Source organism: Anabrus simplex, chromosome 2 (assembly GCF_040414725.1).
Source record: "Anabrus simplex isolate iqAnaSimp1 chromosome 2, ASM4041472v1, whole genome shotgun sequence".
Classification (NCBI taxonomy): domain Eukaryota; kingdom Metazoa; phylum Arthropoda; class Insecta; order Orthoptera; family Tettigoniidae; genus Anabrus; species Anabrus simplex.
The window spans coordinates 848,949,041-848,970,808 of NC_090266.1; the positions used below are offsets into that span (position 1 = coordinate 848,949,041).

General features: G+C 39.5%; 1 protein-coding gene across 11 annotated transcripts in view; it reads left to right on the forward strand.

Annotated features, from left to right (window-relative positions):
- LOC136864508 (protein boule) overlaps positions 1 to 21,768 on the forward strand; it is a 350,930-nt gene that overhangs the window by 162,334 nt on the left and 166,828 nt on the right. For all 11 annotated transcript variants that reach the window (XR_010859321.2, XR_010859320.2, XR_010859322.2 and 8 more), the window contains exons 7-8: positions 258 to 441; positions 17,223 to 17,344. Coding sequence is in view for 8 of the 11 variants with exons in the window: in XM_067141569.2 (XP_066997670.1) it covers positions 258 to 441; positions 17,223 to 17,344 (306 nt within the window). In the remaining 3 variants the exon portion in view is untranslated. The remainder of the gene's footprint in view (positions 1 to 257; positions 442 to 17,222; positions 17,345 to 21,768) is intronic.

Sequence of the window (21,768 nt, forward strand, 5' to 3'; positions counted from 1 at the left end):
CTCATACCTCATATTGATGGTCTTTTTCTGTGAAATTGTTCATTGCAAGCATTAATTACTGATGTTAGCAAAGCTATTACTGTACAGAGCTGATATTGCTACTTTGTCATGCTTCATGTCTTCGAGAATTATGTGATGCAGATCTCATTTAAAATTGTAAATGAATATATGTGCCATGTAGAAATAGTACCTAAAAAAGAAAATAGCTCTTCCAGTGCATTTAAAAAATGTGTTTTGTCTTTTTTGTTCGTTTACAGCCATTTAGTCGTGTGGTTTCGGTCCCCATTGGAAACCAAGGAGGCTGCATGTTTATAAAAGGTACTCCACCATGTTGGTTCCAGAATGGAGTCGTCTGCATAATGCCACAGATGCCAGCTTCCCAAATTCCACTAGAGACTGATGGTACCAACATGGGTCCAAGAACTGATCCATTATACCGAAGTAAGTGTTAATCAGTACGCTGAGTACAGCATTTCTTGGATTGTTCTGTTCTGTTATGTTGAATTGTTACCCACAGGGGGTATGGAACACAGATGAACACACCCACATTATCCCCTGTCTGTCGTAACGGGTAACTAAAGGGGGTGACCTAGGCATGGAAATGGATTGTGGCTTTGGTACCATGAATTGTACCCCTGTGGATGGAGGGTTTGAGTACATCCGCAGGTAATCCCTGCCTGTCACAGAAGGCAACTAAAAGGGTCATGTTGCCGTCGGTTGCTTATTTTTTCTCTCTTTACATGAGGGTTTGTTGTAAGACTGTTCAAAATTTGATGTGCATGTTGCTTGGGGAGGGGCCTCTTACTAGTGCAACTATGCTCATGCAGCCCATCGGGTGGGATCACCATGTACTCAGCAGTAGTATCCACCTGACAATGCAGGTCCGCGCACAGCTGAATGCCAGAGCATATTAGTTACCTATTTATACAAATTTTTTTCCCTGTTCTTATCACATTTTAGATACGCTGTGGGGTACCTGCTCTTGCGGTTGATTTGAGGAAGGGAGTCCTAGTGCTCATTGGCTAAGTTAGCCCGTATTAGGAATCGTCCAACGTCGGACCCTGGGCTACGACGAGGTCGATATTGCCTTGGCTGCTGCGTTCGGCTACGTCAGACCCTGGGCTATACTTGCTACAACAAGGTGGATATTGCCTTGGCTGCTGCGTTCGGCTACAGATGCCCCTGATCGAGTGGGTAGCATTCGGGGAGGATGATTTTGGTCACAGGTGGGAATAAACATTCTAAGCCTGTCCAGGGTGGTCCCTGCACAAGACTAAAAATTTTTATTCCCTCAGAGGGTCAACCCCTTGGGGAAAAGTGTAGTGTGAAAGCATGGGATCCAACTTCGCTAAGTCCTTGGTTGCAGTCAGAAATGGTGGGCAAGATTTTAAGCTGGTGAAGTCTATCTTGTTCAGTAGACACATTGAAGGTATGTATGGTGAATATGAAGTAAAGAAAATGTGAGATGTTAGTTTGCTGCTCAGGACTTGCATTGCACTTCAAGCTGATCAGATGCTCAAATGCAACCACTTCGGCGAAATACCCGGTAAAGCTGAGACTACAAAACCTTGAATTTGGTTCGTGGAGTTATCTTCCACAGTAAACTCGTCCAACACTGACAATGAGTTGATGGAAGACATGAGGCAACGTGGTGTGACATGTCCAGAACATTACGCGCAAAGTCAATGGTGAAGACATGCGTACCTTGTCTCCTTCAAATTGTCAGTGTTACTAGAGAAAGTCAGGGTAACAACCTATCGTTGCAATGTGACGTCGTACATCCCTCCTCCCATGCAGTGCTATAAATGCCAAAGATTCGGACGTATGGTATCTCATTTGAATCCGTCTGTGTGTGGTACATGTGGAAGAGAAGCTCATGCCGCGGAAGAGTGCACACCTCCAAAGAAATGCGCTAACTGCCCTAGTCTTCATTCCCCTCGAGACAGAAACTGTCCAATCCATCTTGGAGAGAGGCAGATCCAGATCAAGACCCTGGATGGTTTTTCCTACCAGGAAGTGTGCCGTAACTTTGATTCCATGAATGCTCCTTTGATAACACTAGACTTCAGCATAATAACACAGAGCCTACCAGTTTCACCATTGGTTTTGTCAATACTTGCAATGATCACTGCACCCAATCGGCAGTTGCTCCTATGAGCTGGAAAGAGTAAAGGCTGGAAAGTGAGGTCATCTCAGCGTTTGACCGCAAACGAGCTTGTGCTGGCTGGGAAACCTAAGCTGGCACAGCAGGGTGTTAAGCCAAGTCTCCTTCCCCCAAGAGGTCAGCAAAAGCCGCGCCCAAGCCACGGACGTGGCATCATCGACTTGGGCTGGGATTCCATCTCCCAGCCTGTTTAAAGAAGGAAGGAAGGCAGGGAAGAGGGATGCCCTTAACTAGGTGCTCCTTCACCCCTCCTGCGAATTGGGACACATGCCCTCCTTCCGGTGGGTCTGTATCAATGCCACTATGTACACCTGCTGGAAAACCAATGGGCTCCCCTCATAGGTGAAAATCATGCCCCTGAATAGAGTAAAAAAAATTAAGTCGTACATCAAATAGCCTGGTGATGAGGTGATGCACATCGAGCACTATTCTCCATCTTCGGATGGGACTGTCAGTGTAGGTTAAGTAGCATTTCACCACTTAAAAACTAAAACAACTTTTTAAGTAGCCCACACTATGGCATTGTTACAGTGAAATTGTAATGGTTATAATAGCCATCTTTCTGAGCTGCGCCAGCTTATCATTCAGTTCATGGCAAGTATATTCCGTACTGAAGAAACCAGTCTCAGACCAGTTCATCACATGGTCTTCAGAAATTTTAGACTATACTCGACAAAATGGGATTACGCTAACTGGGCATCCGATGGTGTTGGTATTTTTACTTGTTCTGAGACCTACAGCAAAGAGAACTAAGAATCCACTAAGAACTCGGCTGGAGGCAGTAGCGGTATGAGTTTTGTTGCCTGTCATAATGACTTTGTAATTATTTCTTACCAGGCCAGCTTCTTTATGTCAATGATGTAATTGATCTTATAGATCAGCTCCCACCTCCTTTCATCTTATTAGGTAATTTTAATGCCCATCACCTGTTTTTTTTGCTAGGGGCTTTACGTCGCACTGACACAGATAGGTCTTATGGCGACGATGGGATAGGAAAGGCCTAGGAGTTGGAAGGAAGCGGCCGTGGCCTTAAGGTACAGCCCCAGCATTTGCCTGGTGTGAAAATGGGAAACCACGGAAAACCATTTTCAGGGCTGCCGATAGTGGGATTCGAACCTACTATCTCCCGGATGCAAGCTCACAGCCGCGCGCCTCTACACGCACGGCCAACTCGCCCGGTACCATCACCTGTTATGGGGCTTTGAAATGCCTTGCCCCAGAAGAAGGGAGCTGGAACAGTTATGGGAGAGCTGGATTTATGCTTTTCTGAATACAGGGGAACTAGTGCAGAACAACATCTCCTGCATTGACAATAGTCTGTGCAGCTGACCGTTCATTCACCTGCTTCGGTGGGATGTACACGATAACCTCTGTGACAGTGACCATTTCCCCATTTATCTTACCTACTTTGTTGAAACAGAAATCCATCACGAATCCTCCCTGAGAGTTTCCAAAACATGCTGATTGGATAAAGTTCACATCACTAGCTGTCTTCAACTATACAAATAGCCAGAACATAGAAGATGATATAATTTATTGCCACCTTCTTACCGGGCATAGCTCAGCCGGAGAACGAGAGTCCCAAGGGTGGTCCGTTCGTTTTCTGGCTTTACTTAATTTTGAAGGCCGGGAAAGATACAAGGACTAGCGACAATAACACACAAATATAAAACAACAGGTTTTGACATTTATTGTGAACTAACACATTTAACAACAACAAAATTGACTAATAATCTTGATAAAATAAAATTTTATTCTTCTCTGCCAGTTTTTTTTTTGTCTGCACCAAGCCTCCCTTTATGTTGGCTGACACTATTCTGTAAAAATATACACTTGGATTAGCGTACTTCTGGCTTAACGAAATTATAACAAAATGAAAATTATTTTGTATCAGGACCTCCTTTCAATAATTAATTAATTTTATCAAATTAAATGAAAATGAAATTAATCTGATTTCCTTTCTCTTGATCGTTAAATAACCATATTCGATCATCTCAATATTTGTTTAAATAAATTATTCCTTCCTTAGGATGTCGAATAAAGTGTCATTTCAATTAAATTGAAAAATTAATTAAATCAAAATGTTATCAAAATATTATTCAAAAATATGTCTTCACTGGACTTAAATTCTTTTGCACTATTGTGCTTGTATAATAATTATTTTCCTCAACCTTCCTCTAATATTTCGTCTAACAAACAAGAAAAATTACTTTTTTATATTTTATCTGACAAACAAAAAGTTACTTTTATTATTTCATCTGACAAATGAAAAGTTACCTTTTAATATTTGACACTTTCGGATAAATTTTTAACATTGTCGGCTTCACAAATTTAAATGGTGAACAGAGTCCACGGAAATGATCCTTCCTTATTCATTACCGTGTGATACTCTAAACTTTGTTCTACTTAAATAACCAATAAAATTCCTTAAAGGTTTAAATACAAAAATTTTATGTCATCATAGATGACGATGCTGATAATCAAGATTCAACATAGTCTGGTCAAATCATGGTCAAAGAAATATTACAATACACTGAAATAATACCATTCACACTAGGGCACACGAGAATTATTTACACTATTTACAGCGATTTCTAGCCTTTGAATACTAATGTCTGATTTTTACTCCTAAATATTGGAAATCTCTCGATGACGGTATCGGGCAAAGAAAAAAATTATTTTACTTCCCTCTGAAATGTGATGAAGTCTAGGTAATCACTTAACAAAGAAAAATGAAATTAACAACGTTGTCGATGGTAATATTGGCGGTTGATGCCTGAAGAAATTGTCGACTACAAAAATGCACATATAACAGGTCAAATACAAGCGTTCGCCTTAATAGTTCATGAGTCACAACATTATTGTTACTCAACAATACATCTACTGATTAACACGTGCTCCACATGAAGAAATTACGTTCCAGAAACGTATTCTCCAAATAAGACTCAATAAATGGATTCACAAGTCGCAAACATACAGTAATAATCCATCCACAAGTCAATAACCTATAATAAATGATCCGATGAGAATCTGCCATATTCCAGGCTCGTATTTACCCTAATTGAGCACACATTAACATTATACACACATAATCAAGCAATATTTAAACTAATGACCCTTATTTAATTATTTAACCCAAGATGAAATTCATTATTATTATTATTATTATTATTATTATTATTATTATTATTATTATTATTATTATTATTATTATTATTATTAGATGTGCAAGATCTAAATTCGTGAAATAGGGATTCGACAAAATGTCAGAAGACAATAACACGCCTAAAATCACACATGAAACTTTTACATAGAAATCCGGCGTAACACGACATGCCGAAAGTCTGTCCCACACGACTTCCAAAGAAAATATTTTTAACACTCTAGACTATTAAATGGGACAGCTAGAATAATCGTAGAAGACATTCACACGTTCTAGCTAAACTAATAGAGATCAAAAATCATACATATATGAATGACAAAAACTACCATCTGCCATCGGAAAGAAGAGTGAAAATATTCAAATCTACTGCAAGACTAGAAGAATTATTACCACTAATGAATAAGAAAGCATTATTTCTACAAAGATGAACAGATAAACATTACTAAAGGGTACTCAAATTCATGATGTAACTGGATCTTCGCTGATGATCTGGAATATGTGGTCAGCTGTCTGCCCCGGGGTCGCTATCTCCCCATGGCGAAGATTGCCTACATTTTTAGTAGATCATCGTAGCACCAATATTCCAAATGAAGTAGTTGTAGGCTGCTTCTTCATAACACGACAGCATCTTGATGAACTCCATCCAGCACGTGGCGGTGTCTTCTCTCGTCACGTTGAGTAGAGGCTGAAACTAACAAATGGTTTTAGAATATGTCCCAGACACACACACGATGAAATTAATTATGAAAAATACGTAACTTGTAACGAAGGAGATCTGCTAAGCTCGTAGATTCAATTACTAATGATTTAATAAATAAGCGTCTTGAAGTGGACAGAAGAAAATCCCTTCGAAGTTCCAGCACGCAGCAGATTAGAGCAGCGTATAGCAAAGATTAGCAGCATAGAGAGCGTTTTTTCCGGAAACACGGGTTTTTATACATATCCAGGGAAAGGGGTGTGTCACTATAATCGTCCGTAATTGGTTGATGTCTGTCGTTCATTTCTAGAAATTACTTCCGCTGGAGACTCTCATCATATACAGATCGCATGTGTCTTGGTGACCTTGGCTCACTCCTTTACTGTGTCACGTGGACAGCTGATCGCCCGCAGAGGAAAAATCAATATATTTCCCCCTTGGAAATACCGGTTCTCGACCTGCTGGGAGCTGTCTCTGTTATAGAAAGTTGGGGAATATCGTCCACTCTGATGAATTAAAGTCTTACACAGGCAAATATAATAAATGCTTATTGCAGTCCAAATTTGAAGGGGACATTATCTCATACAGGTTATTCTGGCTGTTGCTGCTGAGGAGTTCATTTCACCTTTTTCTGGGGCTCCTCGACGAAAACTCTGTCATCTCAAGTGTGGACTAAGTTAAGACGTATTTCGGGAGTACAAGGACCCTCCTCAATACCAGAAATTTCCATTGCAGGCAGTATCGTCACTGAGCCACCCATCGTTGCTAACCATCTAGAAGGTCATTTCGCAGATGTCTGGTTCCAGAAATTACCATCCTGATTTGCTGGCCGTGAAGTGAGAGGCAGAATGTCATCATCTTAGTTTTGCCACTCGTGCTTCAGAGGTCTACTGTATAACGTGGGCTTATGGAGTGGGAACTCCGGAGCGCCTTTGCGCTTTGCAAGGACATGCCTGCCAGACCAGATGTTAATGTTAATAACCAGATGTTGGAACACCTCCGCAAGGATAGCCTCTTATACGAGGGTATTTCCAAAAATAAGGTCTCCTATTTTTTTATAAATACAGAACTCTGTTCATATGGCAGTTGGTCAGAATATTGTGAAGAGTGTTTCCTGCACTCGCATACAAACATGCGCACGCTGCACTGAGGCACTCGGTCTTGGCTTGACAGCCGTTGAGAATGGAGCTCCCGTTGGATGTTACCAAGTGCGAAGTGCGCGCAGTTATTCAGTTTTTGAACTCAAAAGGTACTGAACTGACTGAAATCCATCGCCAACTGACGGAAGTGTAGGGTGAGTCGTGCACTGATGTCAAAAATGATCGTAAGTTGCGTAGAGAGTTTGCAGCTGGTCGGACTGAAATTCATGACGAATGAATGAAGGAGCGGGAGACCGTCAATTTTCGTCGAGACAGTTGTGAAGATTGAGCAAATCGTGCGTGAAGATCGGCGGATCACCTTGGATGATCCCTGCATTTTTTCCCATAGGTTTCCCGAAGCGCTGCTCACAACTTCCTGAACAGCATGGCGGTGAGCTGGTATGACATGGGCATACAAAAACTGTCACAGCGTCTACAAAATGCATTGACTGAAATTGTGATTATGTAGAAAAATAGCTAATTGATCAAGCTGTAAAATGATGTACACCATTGTAGAAATAAAGAGGTCTATGTATTTATAAAAAAAAATGGGAGACCTTACTTTTGGGATTACCTTCCTATCTTCTTGGGGTGTTTTACTGAATTTGGATAGAGGGTGAATTTTCATCTCAGTGGCAAGAGGGAATAGTAATTCCTCTCCTCAAGTCTGACAAAGTACCTGAGTATGCAGGAAGTGAGACTTATTTGTCTCACTGTCTTTGGAAGCTAGTTGAGAGGATGGTGAGTTGTCAACTTGTGTAGTGCTTGGAGAAAAGAGGTTTTTATGTCAAGAGTATCATTGTGGTTTTCGAGCTGCCCTCTCAACCACTGACTGCTTGTTACGCGTGGAAAACTCCATCCAGGACACTTTTCTTCAAAAACCGTATTTGGTGACTGTTTTCTTCTATGAGAAAAGGCCTGTGACTCCACATGGCGATATGGTATTCCTTCACTCCTGTATCAATAGAAATTGAGAGGTAACTTGTCGATTTTTATTGCAAAGTTTTCGTTCCTACTCCGTGACCGAGCAGGGATGGAATATTCGCAATATCGTGTTCAGAAAAATGGAGTCCCACAGAGATTGGTTCTCTGTGTCACTCTGTTCGCAATTGCCATAAATATTTTCGCTGCTGCTGCTGGTTCAGCAGTAATACCATAATTACCATTGTTATATTCAGGCTATGTTTCTCTGCACTATAGCTTGCAAAGTATGGCAGTCGTGGGGCAACAATTACAAGGAATAATGGACGTTAGAACATGGCTTTCGTTTTTCAAGTGCAATGAACCCTGTTAAATTGCAATTTACAAGCTTTTCAGTCTGTCGAACACACAAGTTCAATATAAATATTACACTATAACATACCTGAAAAATAAAATCCCATACTATTAAACAATATTAAACAAGGAATAACATTTTATTTTGACAGACTCAAAAGCCTTCAAGTTTATAGGCTACATATTTTATCCGGGTTAGACTACAGCAGTGCAGCAAGCATATGGATCAGCCAGGCAAAGTGTCCTTTTGAAATTGATTAGTATCCATTACAGCAGAGTTAGGTTGGCAATGGGAGAATTCCGTACAAGCCCCATTGCTAGCTTGCTCGCTGAATCTGGTGTGCTGCCTTTGCACGAGGCGCCAACATATACTATGCTGCAAATTTGCAACTGGTGCACTTGACCCAAGCTGTCCCTGCATATTTGACAATGCAAACGGTCGGGTGTACACTGCTGATCCATGAGCAACACAGACGGTTGGTATTCGCTTGGATAGCATTTACAGATCGTTTGTTGTGCCTTCATTTTCCTAGTCCTGTTAGATGACCAAGTAAGGTACCTCTGTCCGTAATTTGACGACCTGAAATCATCCTGGATCTGCATGACTGGCCTAAGGTGAACATGGACCCCTCCATTTGTCAGAGTCTCTTCCTGTCTGTTGTTCGCTGGTATCCAAGTTCAGTAGTTACTTACACGGGTGGGTGAAAGACAGGAGAGAAAGTAGGCTGTGTGTTCGTTGTTTATAATGGGGGTTTTCTGTTTTCTCTACCGGAAACCTGTACATGTTCATGAAACTGATAGTATCCACTACAGCAGAGTTAGGTTGGTTTAGGTTGGCAACTGGAGAATTTCATAAAAGCTCCATTGCTGGCTTGCTCGCGGAATCTGGTGGAAGTTCACTGTATCACTGTGGTGCCAACTGGCGCTCGAATTATTGCTGGTGCAAAAGCAGTCCGCTGCGCCACAGCCATATGCTGAATAAGGCGGTCCTCCCTCTCGATGGTGCCACGTGGACGTCCGGAGCCTAGTCTTCTTGCCAGAGTACCTTCTCGTGACCACTGCTACCAGCATGCATGCATAGTGGAGACATTCCTGCCAAGTCATTCTGCAATAGTGCAGAAGGAAAATCCACCTTCACGAAGCCCTATTATACAGCCTCATTTTACCGCAGTGAGCTGTTGATACTGGCCTCTTCGTTGTCGTAAAGGCGTTCTTGACCCACTCAGTCATTCCGTCCAGTCTCCCAGGTAACTAACGCTCTCACACAGTACAGCCCGTATTTAAAGCAGACTTGATGTGCAACGTCATGGGGCAGCTACTAGGACCACGCTAATCTTTCAGATGTATAAACATGCCTACCAACCCTTTTTGATGTTCAGATTTTTTTTTTTCTGCCAGTGCAAGATCTAGTGATTATTTGAAATTCGTATTCTTTTTTCATAATCATTTTTAAATTTCTAGTCGGTGGATAAATGTTGAAATTATGATTATCAATTATTTCTTTATTGATATACTCAGAGAAAGGCTTTTTATTATATAATAATGTTGTTTGTTTTTTGTCTCACTAATTACTTTTACAGTTTTCGGAGATACCGAGGTGCCGGTATTTAGTTGCGCAGGAGGTCTTTTAGTACATTTACAGTATTTCCATAATTCTTACAGAGTTGCCTGCTAATAGATTATTGAACTTAAAAAAAAAAAAAATCACAAACATAATGTACAAAGGTATACCTTTCTATAGTCTTGCTCTAAACTGTGCATCCGCCTGCCCGGGTGCCATTCCCCTACCCCTTCCGTCGCAGCTCAGCAGCAGCCTGGAGGGGCGTATGCCTCTTGCTCATCCCCACTACTCCCCGAGTCTAACAGATGACTTCCTTCCTTGCTTGCTTGCTTGCTTGCTTGCTTCCTTCCTTCCTTCCCCCTCAACTTCCACGGTTGACCAGTAGCTGCTGAGGGGAACTTATAACCCTCTTCATCTGTTCCCCATTCACCTCTCTAGCCCCCCCCCCCCCCCCGTCCCTACTACCTGCACCTGCCTTTCCCAGATCGTGACGTGTCTCCAGCCGGTCATACAGATAGCTACTATATACCAATTGGGCACGTCCTCTCCATTATCTTGAAGGGATGAAAACACCAACTACCAGGCGAGTTGGCCGTGCGGTCAGGTGCACGCGGCTGTGAGCTTGCATCCGGGAGGTAGTGGGTTCGAATCCCACTGTCAGCAGCCCTGAAGATGGTTTTCCATGGTTTCCCATTTTCACACCAGGGAAACACTGGGGCAGTACCTTAAGGCCACGGCCACTTCCTTCCAAATCCTAGGCTAAAAAAAACCCTATAGCTAGGGGAATCCTCTTTAGACGCTGTACTTAAACTAATGTGACCCTTATCTGATATCCCATCGACTTGTCTTTCAGACTGCTTATACACATACTTGTCGCATCTAAAAATCTACTTATATGATTGTTGTTTTTCCATTCCTTCGTCAAACAACAAATAACTTCATGCCCATTCCCATCCTGTGATAACACCGATAACTCTCACTTACTCACAAATTTAGTTTTTGCCTCTTGAGTTTTCTTGCACACTTTCAGCAGGTGAAAGTCTTCTCCCTCGCCTCTCCACACAACACGCATATCTCATTGTCTTTTCTTTTCGTCCATCCCTTATTCATGCAAGTCCCCATCAACCACCATATCAAATGTCATCTTGTTTCCCTATTTACATTTTGTATCCTTAAACTAATTTTTTGACTTAATCTACAAAATAATTGAGAGGGATGCTGTATTCCAGATTGCGCTTCTTCTTGTTGTTTGTTTATATCTTTTACCCTTCTTTGAATACCCCTCCAATTCATACCTCTTCTGCTGTCCCATTCTCTCTCCCAATACTCTCCCAACCCCAGCCTCTGAAGAATATTTCTCATCTTGTCTACTCTGTATGTTCTATCCATATTTGTGATTTGGAGATGGTATGCAGTCTGCTGGATTCTACCCCTTCTCCCTTTTTCAATCTTATCCAATAGCTTATAACTCTCTTTAAAATGTCAATCATTATACGTTCATTACACATTGGTCTCGCTCCCGCATGTGCAGTACATATTGTTTAAGGTAATAAATTCGCAGTACAATACAGGAGCCCCATTACAGTTTTACTAAACTTACTAATTGATTTAATAACTCACACTTTTCTCAACACCCGAAATTTCTACACCATACAATGCTCTGCTTTTGACCACTTCCTGAAAAGCCATGTTTTGTATATTGTACTCTATATTTGGGAACTTATTTTCTAGTATCTTTATTACTGACTTTGGTTGTTTTACTTGCTCTACCAAACTCTCATTGCTACTTGATTTTAAAGCCCGAGTACTTGAGATTATTTGCTATCACAATTTTCCCACCCTCAATCACCCATTGCTCCTTTGTTTTTCTTTTCCCACCTTTCTTACAGACCATGACCTTCGTCTTTCCATTGTTAATTTTTAGAGACTATTTACTTGCGAATGCTACCTGTGGATCTTTCTTACTGTTCACGTTGGGCCAGTGAATGTTTACGATCCTGTGCAAACACTGCTTTACAGTGGTTTGAAGCATCTCGGCGAGTCCTGTAGTAACTTCCAGGTCTTGCTTGCATAAAGTAGGACAGACTTGACATTGCTATTCAGTATCATTCTTTGAGATATGTTATGGTTTCTCCACAATGGATAGAGGTGCACAGAAGTGTGTTGGCCTTCCTTATGCTTTTCTTGGCACTCCAGTGGTCGCGCAGATCACAATAGTGATCCAGCTGTTTAGATTTTTTCGCTCCTGATTTTTGGTATGACTTTTGACCTTGGGAATCTGTGTACCTTCCTCGCGCCCCATCCCCTCTCTTATAATGCAGTAGTCTGCTAATCTTGACCGATGGTTGTTGGATTATAAAGCAATTTATTCTTGTGGATCACAACTGTGATCCGTGCAACCACTAGCGTGACATATTTTGACTTTGTTTTCTTATTGCGGTGTCTAATCTCAGTTCATGTGCATATATCTACTCCGTTTTATGATTTTATATTAATTATTGGTATTTAAGTACAAAATGGATGACTAGGAGAATATAAATCGATGGCTGAATGAATCACAGTCAGGTACCTCAAAAACATTATGGAGGGAGTAAGTGAGACAAATCACAATGTCCGGCAATTATTCAGGTATTTCTTATAAATGCTTGCGTAATTATATTATGTTGTACAGAAAATAAATTTCTTTTCACAATGCATAATCATATTAATTGAATAAATAGCATAGAATAGCCTTATATACAATTGTGATCCGCACGACCACTGGCGTGACATTTCTTTGCGCGACCACCGGAGTGTTAATATCCTCTGAAGCCCCTCCTAGTTTGTCTACCATACTTCCCAGATAGCAAAATTAGTCCACATTTTAAATTTTCTGTTCATCTAGAGTAAATTTTTCTTGGTTATTTGAGAAAAGCCTTGAGTTCTGCTTACCGTGCCTCAGTTTCTAGTTCTTTGAGTTTCTTTCCTATGCTGGAATGTATGTGTCAGCAAGCGAATATTGTCTGCATAATCCAGTTTCTCCAATCTAAACATATACAATTGTTAAGGATCCACCAATTCAATATACTATTTAACCAGATAAAATACATCACCTGATATAAATTATTATTGCATGTTTTTTTTTTTGCTTTACGTCGCACCGACACAGACAGGTCTTCTTGCAACGATGGGTTAGGAAAGGTCTAGGAATGGGAAGGAAGCGGCCATGGCCTTAATTAAGGAACAGCCCCAACTTTTGCCTGGTATGAAAACGGGAAACCACGGAAAACCATCTTCAGGGCTGCTGTCGGTGGGGTTCGAACCAACCATCTTCCGGATGCAAGCTCACAGCTGCGTGCCTGTAACCGCATGGCCAACTTGCCCGGTTATTGCATGTTTCATCCACCTAGTGGACATCTTTGTCTACATAGCGTAGTACTAAACCATTATTACATTTAAATTATTAAAAAAGAGAACAATGGTAGTTAAAATATCCATAGGGTAACTAATGCATGACACATTAAAATTGCGGAATGAACCATCAAACTAAAAATACATGAAATATGTAGAAAGTACATCTGTCGAGTCTTAAAAACATCAAATATTTTTTGCGTGGCAACCAATCACATGAAAGCCTTAAGATTGTTCCTTGATATGTTAATACACCGAATCATGATATAATGAGAAACAAAATTAAACATGTGTCATGTAACAAAGTGTGCATAAGAAACATTCATATTAGGGGTAAACATCATTGTATAGCGTGGATCAGTCTATTTTATATTGTAGTGAGCTTCAAAAGGGAACCATTGAACCTTTTAACCTTTAAGATCTTACAAACCGAGAACCGCATATAGCATGTGAAAGATGTGTAATGTCTAAAAAAAGAAAGAAAATCCGAATTAGAATATGAAAGACAAAAGAAAATGAACCTAAAAAGATAGTGGAAATTAGGTGATAAGTTACTCCCCATTGGCCCTGTTAGAAGTTCTCAAGCTGGTTTGCAGCTTTGTATGTGACTGGTTCTCTGTGTATTAATTGTACACTCCAGCTGGGAGGTGACCTTGTTAACCACTGATGGTGGTGGTTGAGAGGGAGGGAGTAAAGTGGGCGGTACTGAGGTGAGGCAAGACGAGTTGGGAAGCGGTTTACTTCTTGTTTTTCACATTTTAATGACGTTGAATAACTTTTCAAATAAAACGTTATGTTTTTCAGAAATCTCCTTAATATTCCTGGTGGGGTTGAATCTTTGGTCCAAATGAATAAAGATGTTCTTAAAAATAAATACACCTTCATTTTCGATATGTAGAATATTGAGGTCTTGGTCTCAAGATGAAAAAGAATGACCAAAACCTGTCATGTGAAATCATGGCTGACAATTTATTATGTTTTTGGCATTAAAATATTCTTGATATCTGATGCTAAAGTTTTTTCTGGTGTGACCTACATAGCTCGCTTCAGATTGTGGACATTTTTTTAGTTTGCAGACTCCAGAGTTTAGGTATTTACTGTCACCATTAGAGAAATAGTATTATTAGTCCTAAAAGCAATAGTGAAATTTTTTCTTTTAAACAGATTGCAGACTTGATATATATTGTCATTATTACATGGAAAAGTGATGACTTTTTCTTTTCATTCCTTGAAGTCCTGGTAAGTAAACTGGGAACTTTTTTTTCCTTTTTCCTTTTATTCACTGTTTTGTGTACCACGATCCTTTTAAATCAGTTTTGAAGAGCAATTGCATAAATGGTGTTGATTACTTTCTTTAAATTAATTTGCGACAGAGGAATATTAAAGGCTCTATGTACCATGCTAAAAAAAAAAAAAAAAAAAAAAAAAAAAAAAGTTGCCTTGTTATGTGCTTCTGGGTGAAGGAAATCCTGTCCGATAGAGTTGGAGGTCTGCAGGGTTTTCCTATATGTGTTAGAGAGGTGCATAGTGTCATTTGTGATAGTCAAATCGAGATAGTTGAAAGATTTATTTACTTCAGCTTCAATCGTAAATTTAGTATGGGGTTGTAAAGTGGTTAATTGGTCTAAAATATTATTGAACCGTTAGCTATTTGTTGTACCAGTATAAATGGTCCGTTATTGGACATCGTAAATTTTCCAACTAACTCATTCCTGGTTGCCAGCGTTTTGCCTCCGTGTGCTAGGCTGGGGTCATCAGTTGGTATCTAGCACACTCATTCAGAACAAATATTTCAGATTCCTCCCTATGGGAATCAACATCTGTATCAGCTATTTGTTGATCGATTATTAGGAAAATGTCATCCACATATCTCATCCGAACAGCGATACCTTGTATATTATGATTTTTTGTGTGTGAGGTTATCAGTGTAGATGTCGGCTAAAATGCCAGAGGCCTTCTGCTGATAAATTGTATTGTTGAATGTGAAATAGGATTTATGTGAAAAAAAAATCCAAAATAGAGATAAATTCATCTATCTCTTGTTTACTGAGGGAACTATGACTATTTAGATTATTTTTTTATTATTGCAACAGTCTAGTTTATTGGAATGCTGGAGTACACATTAGAAATGCCAAAGGAATGCATTATGTGATGGGGTTTAATTTCTAAATCTTTTACTATTTTACGGAATTCAATAGAATTTCGAACTCTGGTTCGATTTGTGAAGAGACAATGCTTTTTAAGAGAAGATTGTACAAACTGAGATACTCTATATGTAGGGCCTAGTTCTTTAAAATTTCCCTGGTACAAATTGGCAATGAACTCTCTTAATGTGTTCTCCATAGCGATCCCATCATTTTATCCATATCATTTGCTATCCTACTACAAGTATGTTGCCTTTAAGCAATAGACTGTTTCTATATACAAAAATAAAGTCTACCTTGAACCCTGGAGCCACAATTTAATGCAGACGAAAACTTTGATTTGAAGGATTTTATTAGTGAAAGACACTCCTAATTTATAATTTGATTTATATGTAGTTTTAAATATTCTATTTACTGCTCCAGTCTGTTCTTTTAATTGAATTTTATGTAGAGTATTGTAAGGTTAATGTTTGATTGACATGCCAAATATTTTAATTTTGAATTGTTTAATACAAAAGTTTTAATATGTTACACAGAGGACGTGTTTCATAATAGCTTGATTGTTGTTAAATATGAGGCGATGATAGTTAAGTCCAAGATGTGTTAGGTGGTTTTTTGGCCGCTGAAGTAGAGAATGTAAAAAGTTCTCGAAACATGCACAGTGTTCAGTAATGGAGATGAAAATACACAGCCTGTTTCCAGGCATTCAACCAGGTCAGGAATGGAATGAATGAAGTCCCCATCTAGCGGCTAGGATAGGAATTGTGCTGGCTATCGAAGCCTGTTGCACTTCTCTGGGGGAATGACTAATGAATGACAGATGAAATGAAATTGGAGTGTTTTGCTGGAATGAATTATGACACCGAAAACCGGAGTACCCGAAAAAAAACTTTTCCAGCCTCCGCTTTGTCCAGCACAAATCTCGCATGGAGTGACCGGGATTTGAACCACGGAATTCAGCGGTGAGAGGCCGGCTCGCTGCCGCCTGAGCCACTGAGGCTCTAGTAATAGAGATTAAATAAATAAAATATATATTTTTAAAAATAGTTTTGAAAAGTTATTTTCAGTGGTTAACTGAATTCACTTTCAAATAAGGAATTTCCAAAGATACTGCAGTCAGTGTCTCTGTTGTACCTACTTAATGACATAGACAAATTTGTAATCAGGATCATCTGTTGCAAGAACAACATTGAAGAATGTTTGTAACAGAAGTATATTGAACTACTTGCTGCAGGAAATTTTATTTCCACAAATTACCCATCTAGAGTTCCTATGCAGTTATGAAAGTTCCAAAAGTTCCCTGATCCTTTTCTAAGAATTTTTCTTATTTCCTCTGTTGGCTGGGGTAGATAAATTGAGTTCCATGCAAACTCTTCTGTTTTATTAACTCTTTCAGAACTATTAGGTATCTTCACATTTTATTAATAATTTGATAATCCTTGGCAACCAATACTATTTTGAATCAACTGGAACGCAGTGATAGCCCATGGTCATTTTAACATCACTGACGGTATTTAGTGGTGGGTCATTGACTCACGGCAAGCAGCGTGATCTGACGGCACGAGCAGCCCACCTTCTGTTTGACTTAACCTTAAAATGTTAATTTTAGGCCTTAAATGTAAAATTTGGGTTGACCATCATTGTACAAACTTTTACTGATCATTCTTTGTTTCTGTGTATGAATTTCAGGTACTGTAATGACTCCATCTGGTGGATACCAACATATATACCCTATTTCTCATCATGCAGCTATGTATTTGCCAGCAGCAGCTGCACCACCACTCCCACAGTATCAGTACCAGCCAATGCAGGTTAGTGTTTTAAAGGGTACTTCCCTTTTCAAATACCTTTTGACATAACCTTGCTTACTCACTAATAGCAGTGTACTTTTTAAAATTACGGTTCCCCTCCCCCATTGTATACATCTTCGGTGATGATACATTCTTTTTTGCCATTATTTAATCAACAAATTCAATAATAAAATGAAGCTCTTTTGATAAGTTTCTCAAGGGACAAAGGAAAAAAAAAAAAAAAAACCCCTTCTTGAGCAAGACACTTCTTAAAAGGGGCAATGCCTGAAAACTTACGCATCAGAATGCACATCAAACAAAGCTGACAGATTTTCTTGTTTATGAACAACAAAATGGGCCAATATAAATGGCCTGCTAAAGGAAAAGCCACAGTAGAAGAAGGGCACAGGTTGATATTTTATGATTTTACAGGAGAAACAATAACCAAAGTATATAAACGCAGATACAAAGTTGCTTAACTGTAGTTAGATATATAGCACTTGCAGATGATCTAAGGCTACTTTCATATTTCTGACATTTTTGAAAGTTGAGTTCTCATTTTGAAAAATCAAAATTGGGTCCTTTTTCCAGAATCCAGCTTTTTAAATAAGTGAAACCCTTGGTAAAGAAAATTATTCAGAATGTATTTTGATGGTGAATGAATACAAACATAGTAAACCAATAAATTGATGCTTCCAGAACATCATGGTCAGAAAACTGGAATATTAAACAACAAATTATGGTTCTAAATTTATTTTCATGCAGTTATGTTCAAAATTATCTCCTAAGTTCTTTGATCTTCAGTATCTTACTTTTAACACATTGGAGATGGCCATATTTGAATGTGCTACCCTCCAGAAATCGCAGGATTTTTAATGGTTTTTGACATTTCTTCAATGCTAGGGTAAGCCATGATTATAACAACTTTTGGAATATTTAGAAAGATCACACTTTCTTCTACACAAAAATGAGTTTTAATTATCATAATAATGCAGCAATTTTAAATATAAATTTATGAATATAATAATAACTAAAAAAAAAAAAATCTGATGCAGCTATGGATGCCAGTTCGGTTAATTTTTCGAAATCGGTCTAATATTGTGGACACATCTACTGAAACACACTAATACAGATTCTAACCTAATTTGTCAGTTGGCATCTATACCTTGTTTACATCCAGTAATTTGCCTTCCCACTGTTTGTTGTTTGACGACGGAGTTCCGTAGAGTTGCTGCAGGTACATGGGAAACACCCACATTTTTAGGAACTGGTATAGTGTTACTGAACCCACTTAAGGAAGCGGTATAAAACTACGTTGCACTTCACACCAATTTGAAATTAGCTCATTATCTACATTTACTTGCCTGAAGCACCAGAATCATGTTTACTGAGTGTGTAATTGTTATCCTCATCCTCATTTTCAGAACTCGTGTGTTCCATAAGAACATCCTTTATGGATTCTTTGTCGAAATTTCAAACACTTGAATTATGCATGCTACATATTAGGAACAAAATAGTAGGGTTCACCTATTCAATACAAAACAATGTTATAAGATTAACTGTTTTAAAAAAATTTTAAGCTAGTGTTATCAGAAATGTTTCTAGATCACGTTTTAATCATATCAATTTCTACCAGTAATTCACAAGATTATCGTACACTCATATGTATTATGCATTGTTTTGTATGTTTAAGTATGTTTTTGTCTGCTTTCAAAGTTCATGGCTGAAGGTGACGCAGAACTCGTGTCGAAACTGGTCTCCTTAATAATAATTCAATGTTATAGTTAATCGTATAATATTGTTTTGTATTGAATAGGTGGATCCTACTATTTTGTTCCTATTATATTCTCAGTTCAATACGGATTTAAAATGAAATATTCACAAGAATTACACAAACAAGCCTGACTCTTGAACACACTCTCTTCCACTCCGCATGTACCATACGTACCTTCCCGCCCATTTCACAGCTGAGAGTCAACGATGACGCAACCCCAGGTTATGTAGGAACGTGGCTGTGTTATCAGTGCCTTGAAAGAACAACTCCCGACTTATGCCCATAACTAGTACATTTTATGCTTATAGATGCATTCATCAAGACTCCATGGCTCATGTGGCGGCGCGCCAGCCTCTCACCGCTGGGTTCCGGGGTTCAAATCCTGGTCACTCCATGCGAGATTTGTGCTGGAAGATTTGTGCTGCACAAAGCGGAGGTGGAACAGGTTTTTCTCCGGGTACTCCGGTTTTCCCTGTCATATTTCATTCCAGCAACACTCGCATTATTTCATCAGTCTACTTCTCAGATCATTGATGGAAACAGTGGCCTCAAGTGCCATCTGGTACTGATAGAAAACAAAATATTTATACAGCAGAAACTGGTTAGGACGTGTTTGTGGGGTCGAAAAAAGTCATTAAAATGAAACATGCCTAAAAATGAAAAAAATATGCTGTTGGATGTAATATTAAGTTTGAACATAAAAATAATTACGATAGAAACAGCGAAACGTGTTCACAGTTGTAATTAATGACATGAATAAAGAAGTAATACATGTTAAAGACACCAACATAGTAAAACACCAAGGAAAAACGTTCTTAGAAACACAAACTATGCAAGTCAGTATTTACATAAAAATGAAAAATGCACAAATTGTCAAGAATTTGATTCAGAATAAATAATCACATATTGAAAAATACACAGAGTAACTTTTTCATCATCACTTGCATGTAAGAAATGTGTCTAAAAAGATTGCTGCTTCTTTAATTCCAAATTACGTATGATTAGTATAGAGTTTTATAATGTAATTCAGTACACGGATCATCCACGACAAAACATGACACATAACATCACACCGTGTCCATAGCTTCTACCACTGCCGAATGTGTTGGTACTGCTGTGCAGGTCTCACTGGTTTAACTTTCATCCTCTGATTCTTTGCTCGTTATTATCTGTATCATTCATCGGCTATTCCTTAATTTCGTCTACAGTCTGCACTTCACAGGTGGCAGCATTGTCATCACATTCAACATATGTGGCAAAATTTACCTCTTCTTCATCTGTCACAAGATGGCTATTCATCATCCATATGATCAGTGCTTCCCATTATTTCCATTGAAACTTCATGGGTGGCCAAACGAACGAAGCCCACTTTGCAGAAACTGTTTCGAATTGTGGTCTCATTTACAGATTTCCAAGCAAATTTTTGGTAATGAGACAGTCTCAAGTGCATTGGCACTGCCGGTGGCTCCAAGTAGCCTACAAAGTGGCCTCCACAGTATGCACTAGCTATGTGTCTTGGTGGGTGTGCTAGGTACCAACTGATGAGCCCAACCTAGCACATGGGGGTGAGACGCTGGCAACCAGGAATGAGTTAGCTGGAAAATTTATAATGTCCAATAACGGACCATTTATATTGGTATCATTCATCATCATCATCATCAGTACCAACTTCGCAACTTTCATCATCCCACAAAATGTCGTCGCTGCCATCCATAGCATTTGAAATGCTACATTTCCTGATGCTCTTCCATATGGGGTCTCCAGTGTTACGATTCCATGCCATCAACATCCACAAACACAGCAGCTGAATTTCCGGGCGCTGAATGCGACCAGTTGGCATCAGTGTGTGATTATCAGCCGCCATCCATTCTGTATAGAGCTGTTTCAAGGCTGCTTTAAATGGACAGTTCACGCAGACATCCAGCGGCTGTAGCATATACGTCATCCCACCCGGAATGACTGCTAGGTCAGTTTTCCCATCCTTGATGTGTTTCTTCACAGCGTCTGTTGTGTGCCCGCGGCAACTGTCGAGAACAAGCAAGCTCTTTTGTCCCAATAATGCACCAGTGCGACGTTGCCTGACACACTTTACCCAGTCTTCCACAAGTGAACTGTCCATCCAGCTGGAGTTCTGAGATCTGATGATAACACCAGCGGGTAGATTTTTAGGAAGTGTCTTTCGCTTGAGAACAATGTACGGCGGCAATTTGGCTCCTTCGGCGAGAGTACACATTACTGTACACCTTTGTTTTTCATTACCACCTGTTCTAATGGTAACACTTTTCGCACCCTTAACATTCACAGTCTTGTCCTAGCATTTCAAAGTAGAGTGGCATCGAATCTGCATTGCCAATTTGGGAAAGCAAATATGCATTTTCCTTCCGCAACAGAATTATGTGACGCTGAAACGACAATAACTTCTCATCGTAGGCACCAGGAAGACGCTGTGAAATTGAGGTATGACTTCGCTCAACCCATTTCTTTTATAAAATTTACAAACCCATCCTCGGCTTGCCTAAACCCTTCCGATGAATGTTCCTTTGCGATCTCTAATGCCTTTAGCTGACACATTCCCGCCTTTCTGTCACATATTTATAAAATTTGTTTTCAATTTCTGGAAACTGTCTACGAAAAGCTCTACAATCACCACTACATGTTAATAGCACATTCT